Genomic DNA, 27,782 nt, shown 5'->3' on the forward strand with positions numbered 1-27,782 from the left:
TTCTTAATATCACTTGTTACTTCCCAGATTGTCAAAGTACTGGGGCACCTCATTATTGTTGCTTGGTTATCGCTTCAGCTAAGCTCCAAAACATCTTACTTGCAGTGACAGCACTGGGGGTATGGAGGGGGTATATCTATATTCTCACTTCTGAGGCCCTCTCTTAATTAGAGCAGTCTTTGAGGGTCTGAGTGATTAGTGAAGGGTTTGCATGGCTTCCATTCTCTGATGGGCTCTACCATGTTGGTTATGGCTCTGGAACTTCCATAGAGAATTCCATGTATGGCTTTTAGCTGGGCCAGCAGATCTATGGCCCACATGTCTTCATTTCACCTCAGGGCAACCTCTGCCAGTGTTTCCCAACCCCTTGTTTGGGTCAACCGCATCCTCTCAATTTTGTTTAATATCAATTTATCCTGCGCACATGACTAATAATATACAGATATATTTCTGGGATCCCCGAAAGAAAAGTGCAGTTAAGGCTAAAACTAGTACGGTCGCGTCTCAGCTCAACAGTTTATTCCTGGACCCACCGGCTAGAGCTACAAATGTGAAGGATGGTGGTGATAGGAAAGAATTAGGAGTTCCTCACCACTCCTTACTGCCTGCCGTGTTTCAAGTGCCCAGAATGCATGTTAAGTCAATTTCAATTTGTCCTAGATCATACAATTGATCCAGTTCTTTTTTATCTGTAACAGTTGTTGAGGCATAAGCTTGGATGATTGTCATGTTCAAAGGTTGTCTATGGAATCTGCGTGATACAAGTATATCATTTATAGACCTATATTCAATTTCAACCTTTGCAATGTCCTTCCTGACTATGATTTTAACACCATTCCTCTTCTGTTTTATGTCCTGTGTAATAGACTGTGGTATCTTCTGACTAAAATGTCCAATTCAGCACTGCCCAAGATGTCAATTTACAAATAATCTGTTTAATCTTTTATTGAGCCCAGTTTCCCTTGGATCATGCTTCCTACTTTTTAGGTTCTAACTGTCATACTGTCATTGAAACTTTGGATTTTCTTTCCCTGCATAGTAAAAATAGAGAGAGAAAATGTCTGCTCACTGTTTCCAAATTGTTCTGTTTAAAGTTGATGACGATGGTGATGAAGATGGATTTATAGAGTGCACAGATGCTCCTAGGAGTGTCCTGACACTAGTCTAGCAGCAAGTAGAATATTACAGGGTGAATAGCCAGGTTTTTAGCTTTTTTTGAAAGGCATGTTCCGAACTTTCCTGCCTCAAATAAGGGGGGAGTATATTCCATACAGAGGGGACTACAAAGGAGGCAGAGCATCCACCAGTCCTGGCCCTCCTCACTCTAGGCACTCTTTCAGTTTGCATCTGTTATATTATTTAAAAAAAGCATAAACAGGGTTAAGGGGTTGAAATTGCAGAATCAGTTACAGTACCAAGACTACATCAACATGACATGGAAAACATATGGAGGCAGCACAAGTGCACAGAGCTTGTCTTACACAAAATAGTCACATGCAGCAATGACAGGAATAGAGTTGCACTTAAAGGCTGAAGGCATGAACCTCTCAATGCACGGGGGTCATTACTGAGCGCTGGTTGGTTCCCTGCTGCAGAGCCTACGACATGTGGTATTGGCATAGGTGTAAATCTGTTACAAGATCCTCACCAAATGGAGACACCAAGGAGAAGAAAAAAAGGGGTGATACATAAACACGGGACAAATCAGCCCTTCTTGGGTTTTCCCAGCCCTCCCCATCCATCATTGCCCCTAATAAACCAACAGTGTACACATTTCCCAGCAACAAACTCATCAGATCTTAGTTTGTATGAGGGGCGAGCATGGTGCTATCATCTCGATTGGCATTTGTGAAGGGTTAGGTTGGGACTCCACATCTGCTTCACCTACTCGCACTATAGTGACAGGGTCATCTCAGTCTGGTGCTGCTCGCTTTGGAAGTCACATATTATTGTGTCCCAGTTAGCGGCTATAGGAATTTAACGTAACCCTAAAGTTTTGTTCTTTGTGTAATGTTGTACTCTCAGCCTGGGCCCACACCAAAAGCAATTATCAGGTGATTTCCAGCACCTTGTGATTAATTGCTTATCCGACAATAATCCCAAATCAAGAAAGCGGGAAGCGACCTTTTGTCTCTTACTGCTGTGAAAGAGACCCAAGATGCACGTCTCCGACATGTATAGCACTGTAAGTCCTATGCAGGAGGTCAATTGGGTTGTAATGAGTCGCCAGTAAGTAGTGAGAAGTGGACAAGCGCATAATATTTGAAGGTCGTCGGCATCTAGTAGGTGACATCTGGGGCAATGGGATTCAACATGATGAAAGTATCTGTTTGCCTTAGCATGGGTGAGGTAAGCTCTTTGGATGATGTAGTATTGGATCAGGTAAAGGTGAGCATTTCAAGGGGCACAGACTGGGCTCTCTAATATGGCATCCCACTCTTCATCTGTACATGGATGAGCCAAATCTTCCTCTCAGTGTTGCTTCAGAGATATGAGTGGTACTGGTGGAATGAAGCTGCAAACCATCTTGTGAGATGCCTACCTGTCTCCACAATGTGCAGATACTGGACAGCAAGGTGTGTTGGAGGTTCCTTCAACATGTCTAAGTGTGTAAAAGGAATTGGCCCGGAGGTGGTCCCTTCTCTTCCACTAATGTGTCAGAACGTGCTAGTACACCATCTTGATAGAAGTCCCCTAGGGAGTACAGGCCAGCTCCCAGCGAGGCAGAGAACTCAGCTCAACCCATCAGTGGCAGAATTGTTAAATTCACGGTAGGCCACTGTATCAGTGCCTAGAGATGTGCAGCATGGCAGGTTCTCTAGTGCTGTAGGTTGTAGGCACCAAGTGGGTATGGTAGGTATGCTATCTTCCCATGTGAATTGTAGGAATTGAGGGTTTTGTTCCGAGTGTGTGCGCCCTTAGTAATTCATTTGCTAGATAGTTTTAGAGAGGCTGGCCAACCCTACAATTCAGTTGAGTCTAACATGCAAGTTATCTGATGAGGAGTAAAAGGAGTACAAGAACATGTTAGAGTTGCAGGTACACCATATGTCTACAAGTTGCCAGTGCAGGAGGCAGTAACCTAGCACCTGGGCATGGGATGTGGCTAACCTGCATGGCAGGGGAGGGAAAGAGTGGTCTAGAGCTGTATTGAGGACAGAGTTGAAGTGACCTCCCGGGAGCCACAGCATCCAGCTCCAACAGGGCATTTTGCTAGACAATGTTTTCAGCAACAAGGTGTGGTCAGTGTTGGGGCATATACTGCCCGCAACAAAAGGTGACGGTCATCTAGGTGACCATGTATTAACACATACCGACCATCACCATCTACCACAACCTCATACACTATGAAGGAGATCCCTGGCTTCACAGAGACCAGTACTCCTCTGTCGTAAGAGGAGAAGTCAGTAGTAAATACTTGGCCTTGCCACCGCTGCTGAAGCTTGGGGGCTTCAACTAGTGTCAAGTGTGTCTCCTGAAATAGCGCTATGTGAGTGGATCTGCGTTTAACATAGGAATATGCAGCATAACGGCACATGGGCATATGCATGCCCCTCACATTCCAGGTGATAATGGCAGTGTGGGTTATGCGGGAAATGTGTTAAAGCTCCGCATGCAAGTAGAATACATGGTACTGATGGATGAGGGTGACAAAGGGGGCTGGGTTCTCCAAGGCAATCAATCAAAACTGGGTAAAGAAGGGTGTAACATCATCAGAGTGGAGGAACAACATTTATCTGCCCAAATTGCATATCTGCCCAAATTGCCTAACTATTAGCGGCAAGTACCAGCCTTACAGACTGGATATAGGAAGCACAGGGGGACAGTGTGAAAGCCATAGTTTCAGCCCCCCATTTTGCAGGATACATAGATGCCAACTATAGTGATGAGTGTATGTATAACATCAGTGTATCATAGTGTATGGACTACCTGCATGTTAAAATTGACAGGACACCTTTGAGGACTGGGCCACTTATGGCTTCAGTATAAGGGAGGTTAGCACATGCATAATTATAATCAATAGAATACAAGAATAAAAAAAGCTAACAAGAAAGCAGAATGGACTACATGGGTGACAGTAATCTATGAATCATATAATGTCATCAGCAGTCTGGTCGGGCCAACTAGTCAGTTCTAGCGGCCACCATCCATGAAGAATTTCATAGAGCTCGCATCTGGATCCAGACACTGAGTGTGGTCACACATTGTGGATGCCAGGTGGTCTGACTAGAAGTTTGGCAGTCTTCCTGGGCTCACTGACATGGCGGCCCGCAGTAAGACCGCCAAACTCACAATCAGGCCCTTAATGTTTTACAAGATTGATAATGCACAAGACAAAATTTCAAATCTGCTGGCCGATCAATTCCCCAATGTGACAAGTGGACTCCTTTCTTTTGGAAATTAAGAAAATTAGAAAGGACCATCTATCATAAAGACTGTAATAACCGAGCTACAATGACTATTTTTAAGTAGACACAAAGTACTCTCAAGCAAATTAATTGGATTATGAACAATGGGCAGATGACAGCCCCAGAACACTAAGTAACTTGTCATATATTGCCTAATCTTTGAATTGTCAGCTAGAGCATGGTCCGCAAACTGGATGAAGAAAGAACCTGGCTCTTTCCAATAAAATGGATAGCTATTAAACTTCACACTGCACATAAATAAGTTCTGTGTTGTGTTACATAAGCAAAGGAAAGTGCAGGCTTGTTTCAACTAATTTGCCACCCTTTCCTTCTATTCCCCTTTTCTTCTCCTTCACACTCTCTTTACTTAAATTTTAAATGTTGTTTTGTAAAGTAGTGCAAACCATCATCAAGCATCATCAGGGCACTTTGGCTAGTGGAACTGTAGGCGGAAGAAGTCAATATCTTCAAGACAGCGACAGACAACCGGCATCGAGACAATTTCTCATCAACTGGCAAAGTGCTGTGTTAAGTCTAATAAGATTCGGAAGCCAATATCTTTAGGCATTTAAGGGAATTGTAGATCTTAGTCATATGGATGGCAGGACAACTTGGACAAAGGGTTGACGGCATAAAAAATAATCACAGGGAACAAGTCAATCATATGCCACGGTAAAAGTATGATTTTAAGTAATTTTTACCCATGGGGATCTCAGATTCAAATCTCAGATGGATAAGCAAAGGTTTCCTACATTCATTACATCTGGAAAAAAAAATATTTCACTTTCAGTGAACTTTTTTAAGCAATTGAACTTAGAAAAATAGAGTTTGACAAAATAGTCCATTTTAATTGTTGACATTTCCATTTTTTGTATCATTAATGTCAAGTGTTTCACCAATTGGTTAGGAATTGGCACATACACTGCGTATATTCTGACTTCAAAAGTTCTGACAAGAAGTGAATCGCTACTAAGCTAAGGTACCCCTTGTTTCTTAAAGGTCCCAGAGGAGGGGGAAGAGAAAAAATACAAAATATACACAACCTCTTACCAGACCTATCTAATTTATCAATTGGATGTAACTCTACTACAAATTTCCAAATATACAGCACAGATATAAAATTTCAAGAGAACATGGCTTTCATTTGAATTATCTTTTATTATTCAAAGTACCTTATTCTTCTTTTTTCCTTTTTCTCATATACATATGTATTTTTTATAAAAACATTAGTTTACAAATCATTACAAAAACATGTGAAAAGAGTGGAGAAGACATCAAATACTAACACAATTCCTTCAATTGTTGTTTCAATGACCCCATAACAATTATAAAAAACTCAAGTGATATCAACAACATACTGTCATTTAAACTTTCTCACCATGCATTCTTCACAAACATACACACTCTCATACTGTGCAAATGTAATAGTATAGAGCACCAACATCTGAGAAAAAAACCTATTACAGCAGTATAGTTTGTTTAATATTTTCACCGGACATCAGTCCATTATTTCACTTTGTAGTTAATCTTTGAACTTGACCTCATCTTTAGATGGAGTTCTCAGATGTTTGAAGTTGACATAAGATGGATAAGCAAAGGTTTCCTACATTCATTACACCTGGAAAAAATTTCTTTCACTTTCAGTGAACTTTTAAGCAGTTGAACTTCGAAAAATAGAGTTTGACAAAATAGTTAATTTTAATTGTTGACATTTCCGTTTTTTGTATCATTAATGCTTCTAATGTACACAATGATTTGTCAAGTGTTTCACAAATTGTTTAGGAATTGGCACATATTCTGCGTATATTCTGACTTCAAAAGGTCTGACAAGAAGTGAACACATTGTAAATCTGTGAAGATGTAAATGAGTTGCAGTTAATTTTAAATGTGTTCCACTTATTTTGTTTTTTTAGAAATATCAACAGCAGCTGACTGGAGCATAAGCAAGAGCAGGAGGATCATCCTTATTTTAACTTCCGAGCTTGTTGAGAGTGAAGAATTTGCAATTGAACAGCAGATTGGTTTCTACAGCGCATTAGTTAGCAATAACCTAAAAGTAATTATTATTGAAATGGAGGAAATTGAGGATGATAGTCAGTTGCAAGAATCCCTTAAACACATCATAAAAAAGAGAGGCACCATCAAATGGGAGTCAGGCAACTTAGCCAATGTGAAGTCTGCCAAATCAACATTCTGGAAGCATGTGAGATACCAAATGCCAGGAAGAAAAAGCCCTGCACGTGGCACAGTTGTTTAAAAACACTGGGGCATATTATCAAGTGAAATATCACCGCTTTTGCGGCACTTTTGGACGAAAAAGCGGTGATATTTTTAACGCCTATTAGCAAGCCTGCATTAACATGCGTTAGCTCAAGCTTTCAGGCGATAGCTGGCATTTTCTCCATTGCCTTGCATGTCAGCGATAATCATCGCTAATGACATGCAAGGAAAGCGTTCCTTACCTGAACTCCATGTAAATAGTCATTAACACAACTTCGCACTATCATCAATGCAGCCCCGGACCTGCACAGCGATAATAAAAGTCATGCTAAGCGCCGTTTTTCTCATGTATTTAACACCTGAAAAAAATATGACTTAACCATCTTTCCGATGGGAGGTGGATTGATGGGTTAAGTCTACACTTGCGTATTAGCAAGCTTTTTCATATTGCTAAATTTTTATCATAGGATTTCTCCTGCTATCACAGGTTTTCACCTCTATCGCTGGATTTTACATCGCCTGTTAGCGACGTGTTGATAATACGCCGCTAACAGGGTGATGTAATCCAGCGATAGACAGCGATAATAAAAACCTCGCTAAGCGAGGATTGCAATATTTATCACATTTCGTTGCTAAGATGCCCCACAGAATGGTGGGGCAAGAGTCACAAAGTTGGTCCAAGAATAAGTCATACTTTCACACAAAAAAAAGTTTCAAACTCTACAAGTAAAACATTTTCCTGGTCTACAAAGTATGGGTCTGTATGGATTTGCATGGGCATATGTCAAATTATTAGTCGAGAGTTTTCCCATCCCTAAATTGTGCTAACACTTTACACTGAAAAGTGACATTGGGCTGTCAGGGTGGTTAAGAGAGAAATAAAATGCAAATGAAGTGAGCATCCACAAAATGGCAGTAGTCCTGGTGGTTACACACGTTTTGAAAACCTTAGCTAAATTTAGCTGCACTTCTAATCTTACACCATTTGGGATGTGTAGTTAATGGTTTTACAATGCAAAAATGCTTTCTATGCGAGGGACTACGTAAAAAGAAATCTTTGGTGACATTTAATTTGTTTCTTAACATTAGGTATGCAGGTTGTTTAATGCTTACAATAAAAGCACGGAGGATTACAAGGATCTGATGCTTGACAATTGTTTATGTCTACAAAACCTCACATAACAAAATTAAATCAAAACCTCACAAGTAATGCCTGCAGACTCCTGGGCATTCATGATTTGCATTCCAGAAACGAAGACTGCTTGTTTGATAATCTGTCAATAGAAACTTTCTCCTTGGATTACTGAAAGAAGAAATGGATTTGAAGATCTGTCATACAGTGTAGAGAAATATACAGAAAAATTACATTGCGCAAACACGTTTTAATGCCAAGAATATTTAGAATGCAGTAAATAAATACATCTAAAAAACTGGTTCTGCGTAGGACTTTTTATGCATATCTGTTAATGACTCAAAAATGTAAACTATTCCAAAACATTCTCGCTTGCATCAGTTTATATAAAGCCACAGGAATTATGACTAAATAATGAGATAAACTATATGGCAGTGTGAAATGATTTCTTTCAAATGAAGTAAGGGATAGAGGTGGAATATTAAATTATCCTAGAATGCAACATGTGAAATAGTATAATTACTGAACATCACAATTTTACTCGTGCTTTTTAAGTGTGGGTATTGGCCAATAGCCAACACTCAAACGACCTTCCCAAGGAGGTATATAAAGAACACTCGGGTGCTCTGCACCAGAGGGAGTCCCCTACTCTTTATAAAATTAGAGCTTCCCAAGCAGCGTGATTTTCTTTTTTTTAGGTTGAGCCTGCGCTTTATGCAAGACGTGCTGTATTCACTAAAAGGATTGTGATTCCTCCTGCTGCTTATCATAGGTTGACTCCCACGTCACTCTTCTTTGCTGCCTCCTAATTGGTTTGTGACCCGGTACATCACTTCTGTTTTTTTGCTGAGTAGCACCGCTCAACTACAGATTTATTGCCCTTGATTAGTAGCCACCTACTTTGATCATGATACTAATTCTTCCACTCCTCCCATTTCTTCTGCCCTCTTTGCAAGTATCAAGAGGGGTGAATCGATGGGCTGTTCATTTTCTTGGGACCTCCCCCCTCAGTTACCCCTGCAGCCTCACTCCTCCCGCCGGAAACATGGCGATCTCTAAGCTGGTGCAGGGCTTGCACTCAGGCTCCCGTAGAGGCAGCCCAACAGGAACCCCTCTCAGCCCCCATACGCCTTTAGCAGCTGCAGGAGAAATTAGACGTTGCCCGGCGTGCACTTAATGACAAGACAAGGGAGCACGTACAGCTACAGATCGAGATGAGCACTCTGGGCATGAGCAATTCCAGATCAGGTTAATTGTTTTTATGAGATCAGCATGTAGAGAAGAAAAGGATTGTAAACATGATGTATCTTTGTGCAGTAGTTAGCGTTCTAGTCATAGTTAACAACTCTATGCCGGGAAGCCACTGTTTCCCGGAACTACTGCCATTCACTCTCCTTTACTGGATGACCTTTCTGTGGAAGCTTTGATTGCCTTCTCCAAAATGGCGATTTTCAGTGTCTTCCTGGTCGAGGAGGCTTTGGGACTCATCTACCAGCTCAACCACTTTCTTTCACTGTCCCAAAATCAAAAACATGTTCAGTTTCCCTCTTGAGCTCCTGGTCAAGGTGCACGATTAGTGGATATCCGTTGGGCAGAGAGATAGGATCCGAGGTGAGGAGCCCAGGGAAAAGGGTAACCATATAGTTTTACACTACATCTATTGTGTTGTGCCAAAGCCTACCAGTTCAGCATTATTATTTTGTCTAGAACGGAAATGCATGCACACATTCACACACCCATTGCATTTAAAGAATTTCTTTCATTGGGACTTTGACCTTCCTATTATACACCTCTGCTGCAGTGTCCACTTTCTGAGCTATGTTAGCACTATCGGGCCATGAACAGTGGCTTTCTCAAAGATCGCCACAGTAGGGGCATTATCAGACCTATTGGCAATATTGAACACACTAGCACTGTTCATATACTAGGTGTGATTGTACATAGAGCCTACAGAGTACTCCGAGATTTCTACATTTGGAAGATTCACCCGCTTAACTATCTGTATAACGTTTTGCCTTTGTTTTATTGGAAGCTCCCTATGACCTGTAGGGTGCTCACAGCTCTGTGCTGCCATTGCATTAGTCTACTGCCCCTTTTCGGCATGCTGCCGTCATTAGCATAGTATGTCCATTTGAAAGCTGGGAACAGAAGGGTGCTGCAAATCTTTGTAGGTGTAGCTTTAGCCCACTGCTTTATTTCCACACACCTCCAGCATTTGCAAATTTCTGTGGTTTTAGACATTTGAGCTACAGGTTACACTTATTTACAGCTGATGTGATTAACCCAGTGCCTCTTGTCCGCACGATTGCACCTTTGATATGGTGTAGTGAGGAGGGCCTAGCAGGAAGGTTGTAATTAAAGGTGATTTATTCAAGTAGGTAACAAGTAGTATAGTTCTAGACAACAGGTAGTTAAGTTGTGAAGGAGAGCCCCACCAGGAGCAGCCTGTCTTCTGCTCAGCCCATGCCCAACTGCCACTTCACCTCTCTGTGTACCCATATTCCGAGTCTCATTAGACTCCAACATTCTTTTGTGTTCAGAGCACAGGCACTGGCTGACCAGGTGGTGGAAAATACATTACAATACATATGCAGGATACTTCATATCCCTTTTCCTTCTAACGGAGGAACAAATGCAATATATGATAAAATATAACGAGTGTGAACAAGGGACAGATACTAAGGAAGGAACAAAGGAGTGACAGTCAGAACGTCCAGGAAAAGAACATTTTGGTGAATAAAACAGAAAAGAAGCATCACTAGAAAATACAAAGGAAATAACAGCCAATGGGACTAAAACTCATGGCCGTCCTCTTCTCCTAGGCAGGAGCATGAGGAGCACTGTGAATGGGAAAAAAACCATGCCATAGCAGGCCGTGTAAAGTAAACAGGTACAGGTAAACGGTAGTGCCATGTGGAGATGTGAGTAAGACCCATAAGACACCCTGTGTAAGGGTGACCGTATAAATGTAAATGGGACTGTGACCCATAAAACGATGCCCTGTGCACGGGTATCTTTGTAAGTGTGAATGGGACTGTGACCCATGGAACGGTGCCCTGTGTAGGGGTACCTGTGTAACTGTAAATGGGACTGAGATCCATGCGACGGTGCCCTGTGTAAGGGTACCAGTAGAAATGTAAATGAGGAAAGGAGCTCGTACCCAAACCATGACCATTCCTCTTGAAAGGGAGAACATACCCCGTGTAAGAGTTTATTCCATGTGTAACGCTTTATGGGAAAAGGGAATGTACCTAAACCCATGACTATCCCTCATGTAAGGGAGGCGTAAAGCGCACTATGGGTAGGGACTCATACCCAAACCATGACCTACCGTCATGTAAGGGAGAACGTAGTACAGCTAAAATAGGTTGACCAAGAGTTTTAGGTGTGCGTGTCATTGAAGCCTTGAGACACAAACAATAGTATGCAGACAACTTGGCTCTAGTCGACTATAATGTGAAAGATAGTAGAAAATATTGGCGGCGGCTTCCACTCTCCCCGGAGCACATTAGTAAAACTAAACAGCATGTGACTACGACAGTGGATATGATAACACAGGAATGTCACCTTGTAAAAAGGTTCTCTGCTGTAGAATATCTAGAAAATCCAAAAATGACAGCACCAAACTGTGCATTTATGTGCGGATTATTCTGTAGCAGGCACATGAAGGAAATAGATGAAAAAGGTGCTGATTGGCAAGTTTCAGGCTCCTCTCACCTCATGAATTTGATGACAGAGGACAGAAGCAGGGAACTGTCTCTTCTTTTCGGGCAAACCTGGTATTGGGCATCCATGGATATGGAAAGCACAAAACACCTCCGATGTCGGAATTATACCGAAAGCACTGCCTGCTTCCCATTAAATGATGAATCAAAGAAGAAAGAACTATCCTGGTGCAATGTACTTCTTCCGGTAGAGAAAGACAGGAGACTCCAAGACCGCAATTCCATGTAGATGCCACACCAAAGATGGTCACTCACTACCTAGAGAAGAACCATTGAGACACAGACATCAGTTGGCAGGTGATAGACCAACCGACTCTACTAACAAGGGGAGGAGACATTAAAAGCCTCCTAAACAGATGCGAATGCAAATGGATGACCATATGCAACTCAGTGAACCAGTGCCTCAATACCATTGATGAGTGGAACAGTACCATTTCCGTTTGATCATTGCAGTGCTTTGTATCTTCTCTCTCCTAACTATAGTCACTCTTTTCCAAATGGAATTTAGTGGCACATATGCTCTCCTGTCCACTAATGCGCAATATGACCCTAATGAAGCCCTTCAAATACATGCCTAACGCTTCCTATCTACTTCACCAGCGCACCCTGATCACCACCACTCTGTGTCCCTCATTGCCCGCGCACCAATTAGCCATACATAGGCTCTTCTATCCCTCACTGTGTAACATGACCTCTATGTTCCTCCATATATTACATGCCTAATGCTCTCCCTCCTGTGTGTTATATATACATGTCATTTCACTTTAATTTTGTCTGTAAGTGACTTTGAACATTCGAGTTCTTGTTTTCGTTACTCTGTATATTATACCCACGCACGATCTCCTATACTGATGGTATTACCGAGAAGATTGCTAGTTGTTTCTGCGCCTTATTGCCATGTGCTGTTGATGTAGCTTTAACACTGCTTCTAGCACTTCTAATTCCTATAATGCTTGATTTTCCTTCCACTCCAATTTGTCAACTCATGAACTGTACTATCCGATTGCCGTATTTCTACTGCACTTCATTCACGTACGATCGCTGGTCAACCAGTGTTTATTTCATATGTTCATTTACGTGCTTGTTTTCATGAGTCTCCGAAACACTGATGCCTGTAATGCTTTATTGTTCCCCTTGACACACTCTCCTCCCTCCCACCGTCTCCTCCCCACCCCTCCCACCTACGTCATACGCTACTCCCATTGGGCCCGTGCGATCTTTGCACACGTGTCCCTCACTATACCCCGCCTTGGTAACCAGCTGGCTTCCTTGTCACTAAGCCTTCGCTATCGTGGCTCGCTACACCCGGACGTGAGGAGTCACAGCCATCCGTTGCTGATTCATTCAGCGTTGGGTTCTCCCAAACAAGGCACCCCCCTATCTGATCCTCTCCAATCGATCTCTGGATTCTTCCCGGACGGATCAGCCATCCGTGCCAGGCTCGCACTGGGCGCGACCTTTGAGGCCTGATCTGTCATCGCCCTGCGATCTCAGCCGAGACCATTCCAGCACCGTTTTCATATCACAACCCGGTCCTGAAGATGATCCCAAACAAAGAGTATCGAAATGTCATCAACAGTTCAGCGGAATAAATGGCGCAGCCCCTAATGTGGCTCATCCAAACTAATTCTGCGAAACTTTGAAAAAATGTTGTTTTGTAAATTATCTGAAGCTACATTGTTTTTGCTATTCACTGTACATATTCAAGTAACAGTCACTATGCGCCATATATGCTGACCACAATTGTCACTTGCGTCGCCACTTTTGTGTCACTTGCACATGCTGAGCACCAAGTCCAATTCGGGTTGTTTTGTTATTTATTTACTTATAGTGCTGTTACAACTGTACCTGTCTATTTTGTTCTTTTGCTTTAATTATACGATTCCATGAGCATGTTTGAAAAAATCATTGAGTCTCCTTGCCTCTGTTTCTGTAATGCTTTATACATACATGCATAGTTGTCTTCTAATAAGCGCAGTTGGGATACTGTTTCTTTATTCTGGACACCAAAGATGGAGGCACGCACGATATGCAGTGCCAGGTGGCTACCTGGGCGCTCAAGTTGTAATGCATCCTTAAGCAGCTCAGGAAACTGCCCAGCAACCGCAATGACGCTGAGGGCTGATGCGGTGAGAAATGCTGAGGCGTGTCGTCACAAAAGGATTCCTCGAGTATACTTGCACGGCATAAAGATGAGGTAATATGCGAGTGGTGCATTTTAACGGTCAATTCAACAGTTAAACTGCCGCTGAACCGGCAAAGCCCAACGATGTGAAAAAAATAAAGTGAACTCACCTCAGACTTGAGTCCCAACAGAGCCAAAAACATCCCACATACAGCGTTGGTGATGTGCAAAGTTGCAGCAAATGACGCACTAGAGGCACACAGCAAAAGAACACCAAGGGTTTGCAAGACGAGACAAGGAGTCAGCTACATACCGTGCCCCGATGACAGACAGACACTGACAAAGTCTGCACGGCAGCACAACATCGAACAGGAACTCCTCGAGAACAAAGTGAAGCCAGAATACACTGACAAATGTTCCAAAAGAGAGACTTCTCCAAGTAAGAAACTGCTGCGTGTCTCGCAAACACCGGAGCACTGAAGATGAGAACAGCACCCAGCAATAAACTCTCCACAATGAGCAACATACGTTTATGTTACACTATGCTCTAAGATGTAATTGTATTACCTCAGGGTCATAGAGTTTGTGGCTGGTGAATGTCCAGCGTGATTAAGAAGAGTTTTCTGGCAGTAAGGTTGATGTGCTAGAAGACACATACAGCTAATGTTTCACCAAAATCCAGATTATGTAATGTAGGTGAGCACAACACGCCTTGGCTAGGGCTGCCTGATGGTGAGGCCACTGGTCGGGCTGTACAGCGTAGTGCTTCATCTTGTTAGTTGGTTTTTTTTGTTGTCTTTGTGGTTTTGTTTTCTTCTTCATGTTTTTGTGGAAACTTCCTCATGTACTTCTTGTGGTTGTCACAGCTGTAGACTCTGTAGATTGTGCCACCTCCAGTTCCTCTTTAGGTATCCTGGTTACTAAGATCTGCATGTAACACGTAGGTTCTTCGCCATCCTCGTCGCCAAATAGATGTAGTGAGGAGGTCCAAGCAGGAATCGTAATTAAAGATGATTTATTCAAGTAGGTAACAAGTTGTATAGTTCTAGACAACAGGTAGTTAAGTTGTGAAGGAGAGCCCCACCAGGAGCAGCCTGTCTGCTGCTCAGCCCATGGTAACTAGGGTGAAACCTTTAACTTGCAGAGCACATGTTAAATGTGCTGTCAGAAGAAAAAATAGAACAGGCTCCCACCCAAACGGTCACTGGAAACTGTCAGTCCAATTGTCAGGATTTCACATCGCAAACTTTACACCTTTAACAGTGAGTCATACACATTACCATATGCACGAGACCATATATAATCAAGGATCTATTTTGTTGAAGTCTTTTGTGAAATCATACTTTTGGACATCATCAACAGCGTGTGCAATGTATCTTTACGCTAGATTACACTGTACACACTGATATTTGGGTATTTCGTTTTTAAACAATTTTCCTATGACATGCAGAAGTGTTTTCCTAATTTGTTTGCTTGGCCTCAGTTTAAGCCTTAGAACCATGTTTCTTTTAAAATGGATGTCTTTCTGTCTTCCCTGTACATTTGACTGTTCGTTATTTCTGCAGCACACAGGCAAGCAGAATCATGTTTGTTTAATTACATTGACATTGCTCTTTCTGTTTTGGAATATCCCTAGATAATCACAAAACTGTATTTTATGTCAAGGGCCTTCTGTTGGTTCACTGTGCCCTATCATTCTTAGTACTTTGCTGTTGTTCATGTATGGAGTTTGTTTCATGTTATGTTAATTTATTTTGAAATATGGTCAAATCACCCCGATGTTCGACCTACAGATCACAGTAGCTTAAAAACTTGCTTTACGCACAGGTTGAGATAGACTGTTACAAAATGGTTTTGGATGGAACGGTGCTTCCAAAATGTACACTGCTTTCTTAAGCGTATACTGCTCTCTGCTCTGCTTTTTGTGTATAGTGCCGCATATCTTTCATTGCTCATTTTTTTGTACCACCTGCTGCTCTGCAGTTCCTCTACCTTTTCCCTTGCTGCTCTACTCCAGTTTTGTTTTTCTTACTAGCTGCGTTCCACTTCCTCCTTTCCTAACTTCTGCTCACTCTTTGATAATCCCTTCCCTCAGTTAACATCTCCTTTTAAGCCCCAGCTGCTCTTCTTTCTTGTGTGCCATTGTCCTCTTCCCCTGCTCACTCATCCATTGTGCTGCCACATAATTATTGAGCCTTTCTCATTCTTATCTGGAACAATTACCACCATGCCCTGCATTGTGTGGGTAGTACTTCCATCCCCTTCTTGAGTAGATGGTCTGTTCATCTTTGGCTGTTCACTGTGCTTTCTTGGGCTTATACTGGTCTCTTCCTACTCTGCTTCTTGTGCATAATGCTGCATTTTTCTCATTACTCTCCTTTCTTGTATCTCCAGCTGCTCTTCTCCTCACTCTCCTTACTTGTGCCTCACGCTGCTCTTCTCCTCTTCACTCTCCGTCCTTATCCCTCATGCTGCTCTTATCCTCACTCTACATCCTTGTGCCTCATACTGATCTTCTCCTCGCTCTCCTTCCTTATGCCTCATGCACCTCTTATCCTCATTCTACTTCCTGTGCCTCTTACTGATCTTCTCTTCACTCTTCTTCCTAATGCCTCATCCAGCTCTTCTCCTCACACTCCTTCCTTGTGCCCCATGCTGCTCTTCTCCTCACTATCCTCACATCTGCCTCATGCTGCTCTTCTCTTCACCATCCTTCCTTCTGCTTCACGCTGCTCTTCTCCTCACTCACCATCCTTGTGCTTCATGCTGCTGTTCTCCTCACTATCCGTACTATTACCTCAAACTGCTGTTTGCCTCCTCACTCTCCTTCCTTGTGCATCATGCTGCTCTTTTCCTCATCACTCTCCATCCGTATGCCTCACACTAATCTTCTCCCCACTCCACTTCCTTGTGCTTCACACTGTTCTTCTCCTCCCCACTCGTTTCCCTTGTGCCTCATGATGCTATCTCATCAATCTACATACTTGTGCCTCAGGCTGTTCTTCTCCTCTTCACTCTCCTTTTTTGTATCTCATGCTGCTCGTCTCCTCACTCTCTTTCCTTCTGCTCTTGCTGCTCTTCTCCTCCTCAATCTCCCGCCTGATGCTATTCTTCCCACTCTCCTTCATTATGCCTCATGCTGCTCTTCTCCTCCTCACTCTCCTCCCTTTTGCATCATGCTGCTCTTCTCGTCTGGAATCTGCAGTTAGCAACATATTTCTTACCACACAGTGTTCCCCCAAGTCTTCCAATAAAAATTATATTTTAGTTGTTTGGGTGGGCCAAGAGAACTTGACACAAAGGTCCTTAAAGAGCTACATGGTTTGATCAGCAATATGGGTAGCTGTGGGATTTGGGGCCGTGCTCAGCTGTCATTCATCCAAGACCCCTAGCTACAAGAGTCAAAATAATTCTGCAGAAGGAACAGCCCCAGTTGAGTTGCGGAATGTGTCACCTTGAACATACAATAGAGTTTGTGTTGAAAATTTGAAAGAGGCAATGGCTGCAGTCAAATTCCACGGTCCCGTATGCTTTCCACTCAGAGTTGGAAGCCGTTACCGACAAATTCCGCAACTCAACTGCGGTTGTTTCTTCTGCAAAAATATTTTGACTCTCGTACCTAAGGGTCTTCGATCTTCAAATGAAACATCTTGTCCTGATGATGGTCTAGTAGATTTACTTCAGAAGAGACCGAAACATTGATGCCTTATTCCATTTTCCTTTTAATTTCTGTTATAAGCAAATCTTGGAGACTTTGGGGTCGATTACGATGGTTGGCGGTCCGCCACAGCCGGGCCGTTCTGGCCCTACGCTGGCCTGGCGGGTGTAGTTTTACCAACCACGGCAGCGAATCCCTGACCGCCACATTACGATGGGCAGACATAGCCCAATTTCCGTCCGCCATGGTAAATCCCGTTCCGTCAGTAGTTTGGTTCCGCGACGAGGGCGGACGTAGCCAATTGCAGGAGACCGCCATGCGGAAGGATGTGAGACCGCCGTACCAATTACAATGCCTCAAATAGGTCACCGGTCTGCAACGGAGAAACCACCCATCGAAACATGGCGGAAGCAACACAGCGGAGCAAAACAGGAATCCCAGAGTGCTCCACGCGGTCGCAATGGATCCTGCCCTAAAGGCCCTACCGCTGCTGTTCCTGATCCACCATCAACAAAGACACCGCCACCGTGCACAACGCAGCAGGTACGTCAATGACACACATCGCAAACAACATCAACACACAACACCTGACCTGCAAATGTCTTCCTGTCCACTCCAGACCTCCTGGTGGGCACATGACCATATACACCAGTGTCATTGCAAGGCGCCGCTAGTTGTGAACACACTGCTATGCACCGGTACCATCCATAAACAAAGTAAGCACCGTCATCTCCCATCACGTCACTGCAGCGGCGAGGATGCGGGAAAACATCCACCCAACCCAGTAGGCATGGCCAGCACCATGTATGCGCAGCGTCAGTGAGGGGGTAAGGATTGAGTGGGACCTGGGCCCAAAGTAAATAGCGTGCCCACATTGGTAGCAACTGTCATTACCTGATACAATCACAGCAACTACCATCACAACCAGCACCACACACAAATGTGTGCCCATCTGACAATCAGGGAAAGTGATGTCAGGCAACCGGGTCATAGGTTTAATGTGGCTAAACAACACCTGTATTGACTTGCCACTTTGGTGCCCCTGGTGTCAGTCCCCCTCCCTATAAGTGGCCAGGTGGGTGTCAGGGACCAAAGCCCACCAGCATACTGGTGCCACACAGGTGGCGCTGGTGTCAGCCCCCTCCCTGCAAGTGGCAAGGTGGGTGTCAGGGACCAAAGACCACCAGCATACTGGTGCCACACAGGTGCCCCTGGTGTCTGCCCCCCTCCCTGCTAGTGGCAAGGTGAGTGTCAGGGATCAAAGACCACCAGCATACTGGTGCACCTGGTGTCAGTCCCCTCCCTGCTAGTGGCAAGCTGAGTGTCAGGGATCAAAGCCCACCAGCACACTGTTGCCAAACAGGTGCCCCTGGTGTCAGCCCCCTCCCTGCTAGTGACAAGCTGAGTGTCAGGGATCAAAGCCCACGAGCATACTGGTGCCACAGAGGTGCCCCTGGTATCAGCCCCCCTCCCTGCTAGTGGGAAGGTGAGTGTCAGGGATCAAAGTCCACCAGCATATTGGTGCGACACAGGTGCCCCTGGTGTCAGCCCCCCTCCCTGCTAGTGGCAAGGTAAGTGTCAGGGACCAAAGCCAACCAGCATACAGGTGCCCCTGGTGTCAGCCCCCCTCCCTGCAAGTGGCAAGGTGAGTGCCAGGGACCAAAGCCCACTAGCATACTGGTGCCACACAGGTGCCAATGGTGTCAGCCCCCCTCCCTGCAAGTGGCAAGGTGAGTGTCAGGGAGCAAAGTCCACCAGCATACAGGTGCCACATAGGTAATCGTGGTTGAACCTGGTGTCAGCCCCCCTCCCTGCTAGTGGCAAGGTAAGTGTCAGGGACCAAAGCCAACCAGCATAAAGGTGCCCCTGGTGTCAGCCCCCCTCCCTGCAAGTGGCAAGGTGAGTGCCAGGGACCAAAGCCCACTAGCATACTGGTGCCACACAGGTGCCAATGGTGTCAGCCCCCCTCCCTGCAAGTGGCAAGGTGAGTGTCAGGGACCAAAGTCCACCAGCATACAGGTGCCACATAGGTAATCGTGGTTGAACCACATGACAGGCAGAGTCAACAGTAGTTGGAAAAACACCACCCAATCCATGTGCTAATTAAGTCGACATTGTGTGGATCACACACACAGCAGTGTGAAAAAGCACATACTGACATGTGACCATCACAAATACATGAATACCAATCGATGTGCCTGATGTGGCAGCAAACATAGTGGATACAATACACTGACAGCACTGTATGCCCAGTAAGCAGTCTGGCAACAAAAAACTAAATACAATCACACATCTCTGATTGCCCCAGCATGTGAATACACAATACAAGTCATTACACTACACACATCACAACACACACGGCCAGTGTAACTGTAGCTCTTCAAACACACATACAGCAGTGACCACAACCACAGCGGAATAACAAAGCAAAACACAGATGCAAATATTTTGACTAGAGGAATGTGCTGTTGAAACACATGCACTGCACATGTGCAATCATGCCTGCAAGCAGGTACCTTACAATGACACCCATATGCATGTAAAAGTGTCCTGAGTGGCACATAGGACCAGCACACCGAGCAGCTACTCACAGCACCACTTCACACCATGAAGTGCTGGTGAGGGTCACACATTGTGAAGGCATGGGGTGGAACACATGCAACTAAAGTGGTGTATACATCAGGATTGCACAGGGGATGATTGTACAGCCAAAAACACATCAACCAGTCATGCACAATGTGCACACATCATAACCACACATAGGGGATACCATGAATACCCACAGCAAACACAGCATCGGCAAAGAAAAACAGACAAGTCACAGCAAGGCAGGTGAAAAATCCACCAACATGTCAGTCTGGCTGAGTAGGATAGCACAAGTAGCTCCCGATTACATGACACACGTGCCTCAACAACAATACACAACTCACACTTTGCAGTCACACACTCTCAACTGACAGCAAAAACATGAATGTGTCCACACGGAGTGCAAGGACACACTGCCCAACATCAAACTCATCTATGTGCAGACAATTAGAGGCAATTGTCAGACAAAATAAACAGGCCATGCATACCAGGATCATACACGTGTGTATACAGCACGTTAAGTGGCACATACACATCAACAACACTGACAAGGACAGGCCAAGCACACTGTCTGACTACTCAAGTGCGCACATACAAATATACACATGTGAGTATGGAGACAGGCCTGCACAAGATTACAACACACACACCACTGTTCACACATCAAAACCCATCACACAGATAACACCAACCATGGTCACCTCGCAAGTCACACTGTGTGTACAATACACCTTGGTTGTGGCATAGCCTCCTAACATATCGATGGTTTAGTGAAATGATCCTCGGCGTGACCTGCGTTTTCTCCTTTTGAGTTTAGTCGATTTTACTGGGGTGCTGACAGGTAGGAACGTTGGGTAAATGTTCAGCAGACAGAATGCTGTAGCACTCCCATATTTTGTTTTACTAATCAGTTCATTAAGTTTTAATCCAGTTTAGCGTGCATCACCCGTTGCGTGTTCCGTTCCATGGCCACGCTTTATACATAATCCTAAAGATCAATGTCCCGCACCTTTGCAGTTCATTTCGGGTTGCACAGCCGTGTATACATAGTGTTGCAATGATTCACTTTCACCCAAAAAAAATTCTCCATTTGTCCATATTTTATTACCATATTTTATCCAAGTTGATTGTCACGCCAGGGCCAAGAAATTCAAATGAACTTATGCGTTTAAATACTGAGATGGAGGTTTAATATGGAGGACGTTACGCGGCAGTTACACATCAGATACCCCTGACGAAGGTTTTTTCCGAACTGCATTGGGTGTGATGTAATTCTAGTATAAAGTGGAGGACTCGAGATTCAGAGCATTGCGCATGTTTAGGCCTGGATGGGCAATCATGGAGTATTTAAACGCATAAGTTCATTTGAATTTCTTGGCCCTGGCGTGACAATCAACTTGGATAAAATATGGTAATAAAATATGGACAAATGGAGAATTTTTTTGGGGTGAAAGTGAATCATTGCAACACTATGTATACACGGCTGTGCAACCCGAAATGAACTGCAAAGATGCGGGACATTGATCTTTAGGATAGCCTCCTAACATCACATGTATACAATTGAAGGAATCTCAAGGTGATATGATGAGTGTAAGAGTACATCAACACAAACAAGGATAATTGCAATCCCAAGCCACATAGTTGACCCTAACAAAAGTGAGTGTTACGTCAGTCAAACTGTTACAAACGTAATCAACGAAAGAGCAATGTGGAAGTGCCATGCAGAGCATGTTACACATTGACCCATACACACCGATAAACTGTTTAGTTCAGCAAGTGCACCAATGAAGTATACAACAGGAGTAACAGTTTTTATTGCAAAATAACATGATAGCCATCAAATTGCCAACAAAGGAAATTACATTGTCCAGTCCATAGTTCAAACAATGCACATGTGTGCATGAGGATATACACAGTGAATGTGCCACACAGTGCACTGACATGTGAATCCAAATGTTACGGTGATACCAGAGCTCCATCCAGGCAAAGCTGTGGGAGAGATGGGACTGTGGGAAGCATTTGGCATCAGACCTGTCTGTCTTCTGGACTTTAAGGTGGCAGAGTGTCCAGCCCAGTGGTAGGACCTGACCTAGGAGACAGAGGACCAGCAGAGGCAGTAGTGGCTGTGCCATATGGAGGGCTGAATGGCCCGGGTGGCATGGTGGCACGTGGAGGCATTCATAAGCTGCCGTGAGACAGGGTAGGTGAGGGAGAATGTGGAGGGCTGACTCTACACTTCTTAGGGATACAATATTTCAGAATTGTCTTGGGCTGACTGGGAAGTGGTGTGGGCACAACAGATACACCCTCAGACAAAGGTGTCACAGGTGCAGGCTTCTGTCCCTGTGGGAATTTGACAGATTTGGTTTTAGCCTTGGTGTTGGACTGACTTTTGCTCCCCATCCCCTGTAGTCCTGTTGCCTCCGCACATTGCTCTCCTGACTACGCTTCACAGGGGTGTTGGTGGGAGTGGAGGAATGTGGTGAGGGTGTCTTAGGGAGCTGTCGTTGCTTTGTCTTCACTGGCGCCTGCACCACAGCAGGCATGGCAACTGACTTTGTGTCTTTAGCAGCAGTTTTCTGGATGGGAGGGTCCTGTGTTGGGTGTGATGTCTTGGAACGTGAGCTAGAGGCCTGCTTCTTTGCCTGATGCCCCAGAGTCTCATCTGAAGGGCTTGTTTCTTTGTCTCCCTCTCTGCCTGTGTCCAGTTTAGGGGCTGGTGTTTGTGGTCTGCCACGCTTGGGGTGGTGCAGTCGTGGGCTGCGTCTCACCAACTTGGGGCCTGAGGGCTATGTTGTGTCTGCACTCTCTACAGGTGTTGCCACTGGCAGGGTGCTTGTTGAAGGTACGGGAGATGTACTTTGGGGCGGGACAACTGAATGGCAGCAATCACGTTGGAGGACAAACCCTGGAGAGTCCTGTGTAGCCCACCCACGTCCGAATGAATGCCAGAACTTGTCCCAACTTCTTGTCCTGATCCTGGTATGCATTTAGTAGAGCTGTCTGCCCCACACACAACTGCCGCAAGAGGTCTACTGCCTCAATACTGAGGGCAGCAGTGGACACATGGGCAGGGGCTGCATTGCCTGGGGTGAATGCGACTCTACCCTTGACAGCCCTGCGTGCACAGAATGCACTATTGGTAGTAGGCGGGATTGTGGGCCCTGGCCGATGTGTCGTGGATGTAGATTCTGCATTGTCACTCCCTGTAGCCACCACTGCTGCGGACTCCCCACTGGAGTCATCAGATGCAGATGTTGGGCTCTCTGGGCACGATTTCATCATGGACACTCCTGTCCCCCTCCAAGGCGCTGGACACCTCCATTTCAGTGACCTCATGTGACTCATACATGCCAGATGCTTCAGCACTGGTGTCCATCTCATTGCCTCCTTTGCAATCAGTAGATTCTGCAATGGACAGAGACATAGGTTTAGTACAGTGCAGAGACACAAAGAACATATGCATGCACAACACCAAAGTACATAATGACAACACCATCTTGCACAACACCCTGTGCATTGTGCGTTTGTAACAACAATGCTAGGTACAGAGGCAGATGCAAAAATGCATTGTTGACAGCAACGTCCCATGTGACGTACACACAGGCAAACATCCTGGCCGTGCTCCCTATGAACCCAACATGGACATCGCTTTAAGCAAACCCACGTGCCTGTATGTGATGGAGGCATACAACACAGCCTGTTGCCCCTGTCACATATGCAGTTACTGTAAGGAGACAACACAAATACTATGAATTGCATCTTACACTGTACCAGAGCTAATGATGCATATCAAATCATGCAAGTAATCACAAAAACATTTGCACGTTGTTGTCAGAAGTGTAGGTCACACCATTTCAAAGTCCTGCAAGGGACAGATCGTCAAATGCACACTTACATGTTGCACACTGCTGTAGACTGCCTGCTGATGTTGTTAACACCCACAATGCACAACATGTCATTATCGCACATGTCATGATGCAACATCAAGCGCCATTGTACCTTAAAAATGTGGATTCACATCCATGGAAGTAACATGACACCTGTACTCCATACATAGGCCGCTGAGTAGTCATCTCATGGAATTGACACATCAATGACAACAGAAGTGGCTCATGGATGCCATTCAAGCAGTCAGTCAGTCACACACACACGAAGTCAGCCTTCTCAGAATACTCACCACATATATCCTGCTAATGGTCCCTCAAACTTCCATACAGTTCTGGGCGTGTCACAGCCAAGATGCGGGACATAATTGGAGTCAGGGTCTGTCACGCCAGCCTGCCTGTCCGAGGTACCAGCCCCAACGTCATCTCTCCCACGGTCTTGCTGAGACGGGAGATGTCATCCCACCTCTTATGGCATTGTGTGTGCCGTCTGTTGGATACACCGAGGGCAAGCACCTTCCGTGCAATGTCTTTCCATGCGGCCTTACGTTGGTTGACATTCAACTGCAGGCATGGGAGACAAGAAAACGAAGTATTAGACACCCTGTGTGAATTCATAACGTGTGTCAGTACAGGAGAACGGAAATGCATGCCACACGAAGAACAACATCCTCATCACAGGCAATAGAGCATTACACATTGTACTTTTGCATGACATCACTACATACATATGTACACATGATGCAGGACACAGGACATGGCCATCACCTACACAGGCACAATGACAGCACTGAAAGCTATGTGCAGTAGGCATCAATCGGTGACGCAGTCTGTGAGTGAGCAACACATGTAACACAGTGCAAGAGATGTGTTGTACCTGAATGACTGTGCCAATCACTCCCCCCACACCCCAATGCCCTTGGCATGGTGATGCCTCACTGCCTCGTGAATGACGCATTTCTTGACATATTCATAGTCATCATGCCCTTATCACAAAGTCAATACCTTTATTGTGCAATACTCAGTCCTATGATTGCTCTACGGGTAAAAGGTGTGTGGAGTTGCAAATTACAGAACTGGGTAACAGTCATGCATAGGACTAGTAAACATGCTGCACACTTAAACCTCATGCGCTATAGCATTTCACAACACACATCATTCATTGGACTATTGCAGTATACATATGAACATCCACTAGTGAGTTTGTCACGTGTGAGTGGGCAATAACATAACATGGTACAGTCAGAGTAAGTCCTGACTTGGACTGTATCTAAACAACATTTGTCTGTGTGCCGGCTTTGAAAAATGCAAGGCACTCCCTACCCTCTGCCCTGTCAGCTATGTTGCCTAATGAGGCTACAAACATTATTTACATTACATTGCATTGCATGGCAGTGTGACCCAGATTTACAATAGCTAATCTCACAACAACATGTTCATTGCTGTAGTGCAGGAATGGCGGGAGAGGTGTACAAATTACCTCCTCAGCACATGTGTCCCAATGCAATTCACAGGGCCCATGTACAGGGCCAGACTGGCTACCGGGCGTTTAGGAATGCTGCTGAGCTGGGGGCTGATTTTGTTGATGGGGACCTGCGTGTGGTGAACGAAATTAATTTTGCTTTGTTTATTTCAAAGCACACGCATTGCATTGCTGTTGTGGGCATGTGCCAACATGCATTTGGGAGAGCTGAGCATGCTGCACATGGTTACTACCTACCTGTAAGTTTTACAATAGCAATGAGAGAGCTTCCCCATGCTTGGTGGTGTGGGAGTGCTACATCCTGCTCAGTTGTGGGACAAGGGGGCCTGGTGGGATTTGTAGAGCAGGCCTCCTACCACAAGAAAGCCCCCCCAGGTAAGATGGCTACCTACCTGTTGGTTCATTTGGTGTGCTGCAGTGGCTTCCAGTTACCCCTGGGTGGGGTAGGAGGGGGTATTCATCCTGGTAGGCTGTGGGACAGGAGGCATGGTAAGAGTGGTGGTACAGGCCTCCATCCCCCCAAAGAGGCCTCACAGGCAAGATGGCTACCTACCTGAATGGTGAAGGTGAACTGTGCAATGGCATCCAGGTGCTCCTGTGTGGGGTAGGAGGGGGGGGTCCATCTTGGTAGGCTATGGGACAGGGGCATGGTGGGAGTAGTGGTACAGGCCTCCCCCCAAACAGCCCTCCCTGTGAAGATGGCGACCTACCTGTTAGACGAAGGTGAACTATGCAATGGCTTCCAGTTGCTCCTGGGTGGGGTGGGAGGGAGGGATCCGTATTGGTAGGCTGTGGGACGGAGGCATGGTGGGAGTAGTGGTACAGGCCTCCCTCCCCCAAACAGCCCTCCCTGTGAAGATGGCTACCTAGCTGTTAGGACAAGGTGAACTATGCAATGGCTTCCAGTTGCTCCTGGGTGGGGTGGGAGGGAGGGATCCGTCTTCGTAGGCTGTGGGACGGGGGCATGGTGGGAGTAGTGGTACAGGCCTCCCTTCCCCAAACAGCCCTCCCTGTGAAGATGGCTACCTACCTGTTAGGCGAAAACAAACTATGCAATGGCTTCCAGGTGCTCCTGGGTGGGGTAGGAGGGGGGATCCATCTTGGTAGGCTGTGGGAAAGGGGCATCGTGGGAGTAGTGGTACATGCCTCCCTCCCCAAACATCCCTCCATGTGAAGATGGCTACCAACCTGTTAGGCAAAGGTGAACTATGCAATGGCTTCCAGGTGCTCCTGTGAGGGGTAGGAGGGGGGAACCATCTTGGTAGGCTGCGGGACAGGGGCATGGTGGGTGTAGTGGTACAGGCCTCCCTCCCTCAAACAGCCCTCCCTGTGAAGATGGCTACCTACCTGTTAGGCGAAGGTGAACTATGCAATGGCTTCCAGTTGCTCCTGGGTGGGGTGGGAGAGGGGGAGCCATCTTGGTAGGCTGTGGGACAGGGGGCATGGTGGGAGTAGTGGTACAGACCTCCCTCCCCCGAACAGCCCTCCCTCTGAAGATGGCTTCATACCGGTTAGGCAAAGGTGAACTATGCTATGGCTTCCCAGTGCTCCTGGGTGGGTGGGAGGGAGTGCTCCATCTTGGTAGGCTGTGGGACAGGGGGCATAGTGGGAGTGCTGGTAGAGGCTTCCCTCCCCCGAAACAGGCCTCGCAGAAAAGATGGCTACCTACCTGTTTGGTGAAGGTGAACTCTGCAATGGCTTCCAGGTGCTCCTGGGTGGGTTAGGAGGGGGGATCCATCTTGGTAGGCTGTTGGACAGGGGCATGGTGGGAGTAGTGGTGCAGGCCTCCCTCCCTCAAACATCCCTCCCTGTGAAGATGGCTACCTACCTGTTAGGCAAAGGTGAACTATGCAATGGCTTCCAGTTGCTCCTGGGTGGGGGGATCCATCTTGGTAGGCTATGGGACAAGGGGTATGGTGGGACTAGTGGTATAGGCCTCCCTCCCCCAAACAGCCCTCCCTGTGAAGATGGCTATCTACCTGTTAGGCGAAGGTGAACTATGCAATGGCTTCCAGGTGGTCCTGGGTGGGGTAGTAGGGGGGTCCATCTTGGTAGGCTGTGGGACAGGGGCATGGTGGGAGTAGTGGTACAGGCCTCCCTCCCCCAAACATCCCTCCCTGTGAAGATGACTACCTACCTGTTAGGCAAAGGTAAACTATGCAATGGCTTCCAGTTGCTCCTGGGTGGGGTGGGAGGGAAGGATCCATATTGGTAGGCTGTGGGACAGGGGGCATGGTGGGAGTAGTGGAAAAGGCTTCCTTCCCCCATGAGCCCTCCCTGTGAAGATGGCGTTCTACCTGTTAGGCGAAGGTGAACTATGCTATGGCCTCCCTCCCCCCAAACAGTCCTCCCAGGCAAGATGGCTACCTACCTGTTTGGTGAAGGTGAACTGTGCAATGGTTTCCAGGTGCTCCTGGGTGGGGTAGGAGGGGGATCCATCTTGGTAGGCTGTGGGACAAGAGGGATGGTAGGAGCAGTGGTACAGACCTCCCTCGAACAAACATCCCTCCCAGGCAAGATGACTACCTGTTTGGTGAAGGTGAACAATTCAATGGCT

The 27,782-nt window shown here is 45.7% G+C and overlaps 1 protein-coding gene across 1 annotated transcript in view; it reads left to right on the top strand.

The window, feature by feature from the left end:
- LOC144771880 (interleukin-1 receptor-like 1) overlaps positions 1-8,000 on the top strand; it is a 417,138-nt gene extending 409,138 nt beyond the window's left edge. The window contains exon 11 of the mRNA XM_078656126.1: positions 6,323-8,000. Coding sequence (XP_078512252.1) covers positions 6,323-6,666 — 344 coding nt within the window. The 3' untranslated portion in view covers positions 6,667-8,000. The remainder of the gene's footprint in view (positions 1-6,322) is intronic.
- The last annotated feature ends 19,782 nt before the right edge of the window (positions 8,001-27,782 follow it).

The sequence above is a fragment of the Lissotriton helveticus genome, chromosome 8, assembly GCF_964261635.1.
Source record: "Lissotriton helveticus chromosome 8, aLisHel1.1, whole genome shotgun sequence".
In the NCBI taxonomy this organism is placed as follows: Eukaryota; Metazoa; Chordata; class Amphibia; order Caudata; family Salamandridae; genus Lissotriton; species Lissotriton helveticus.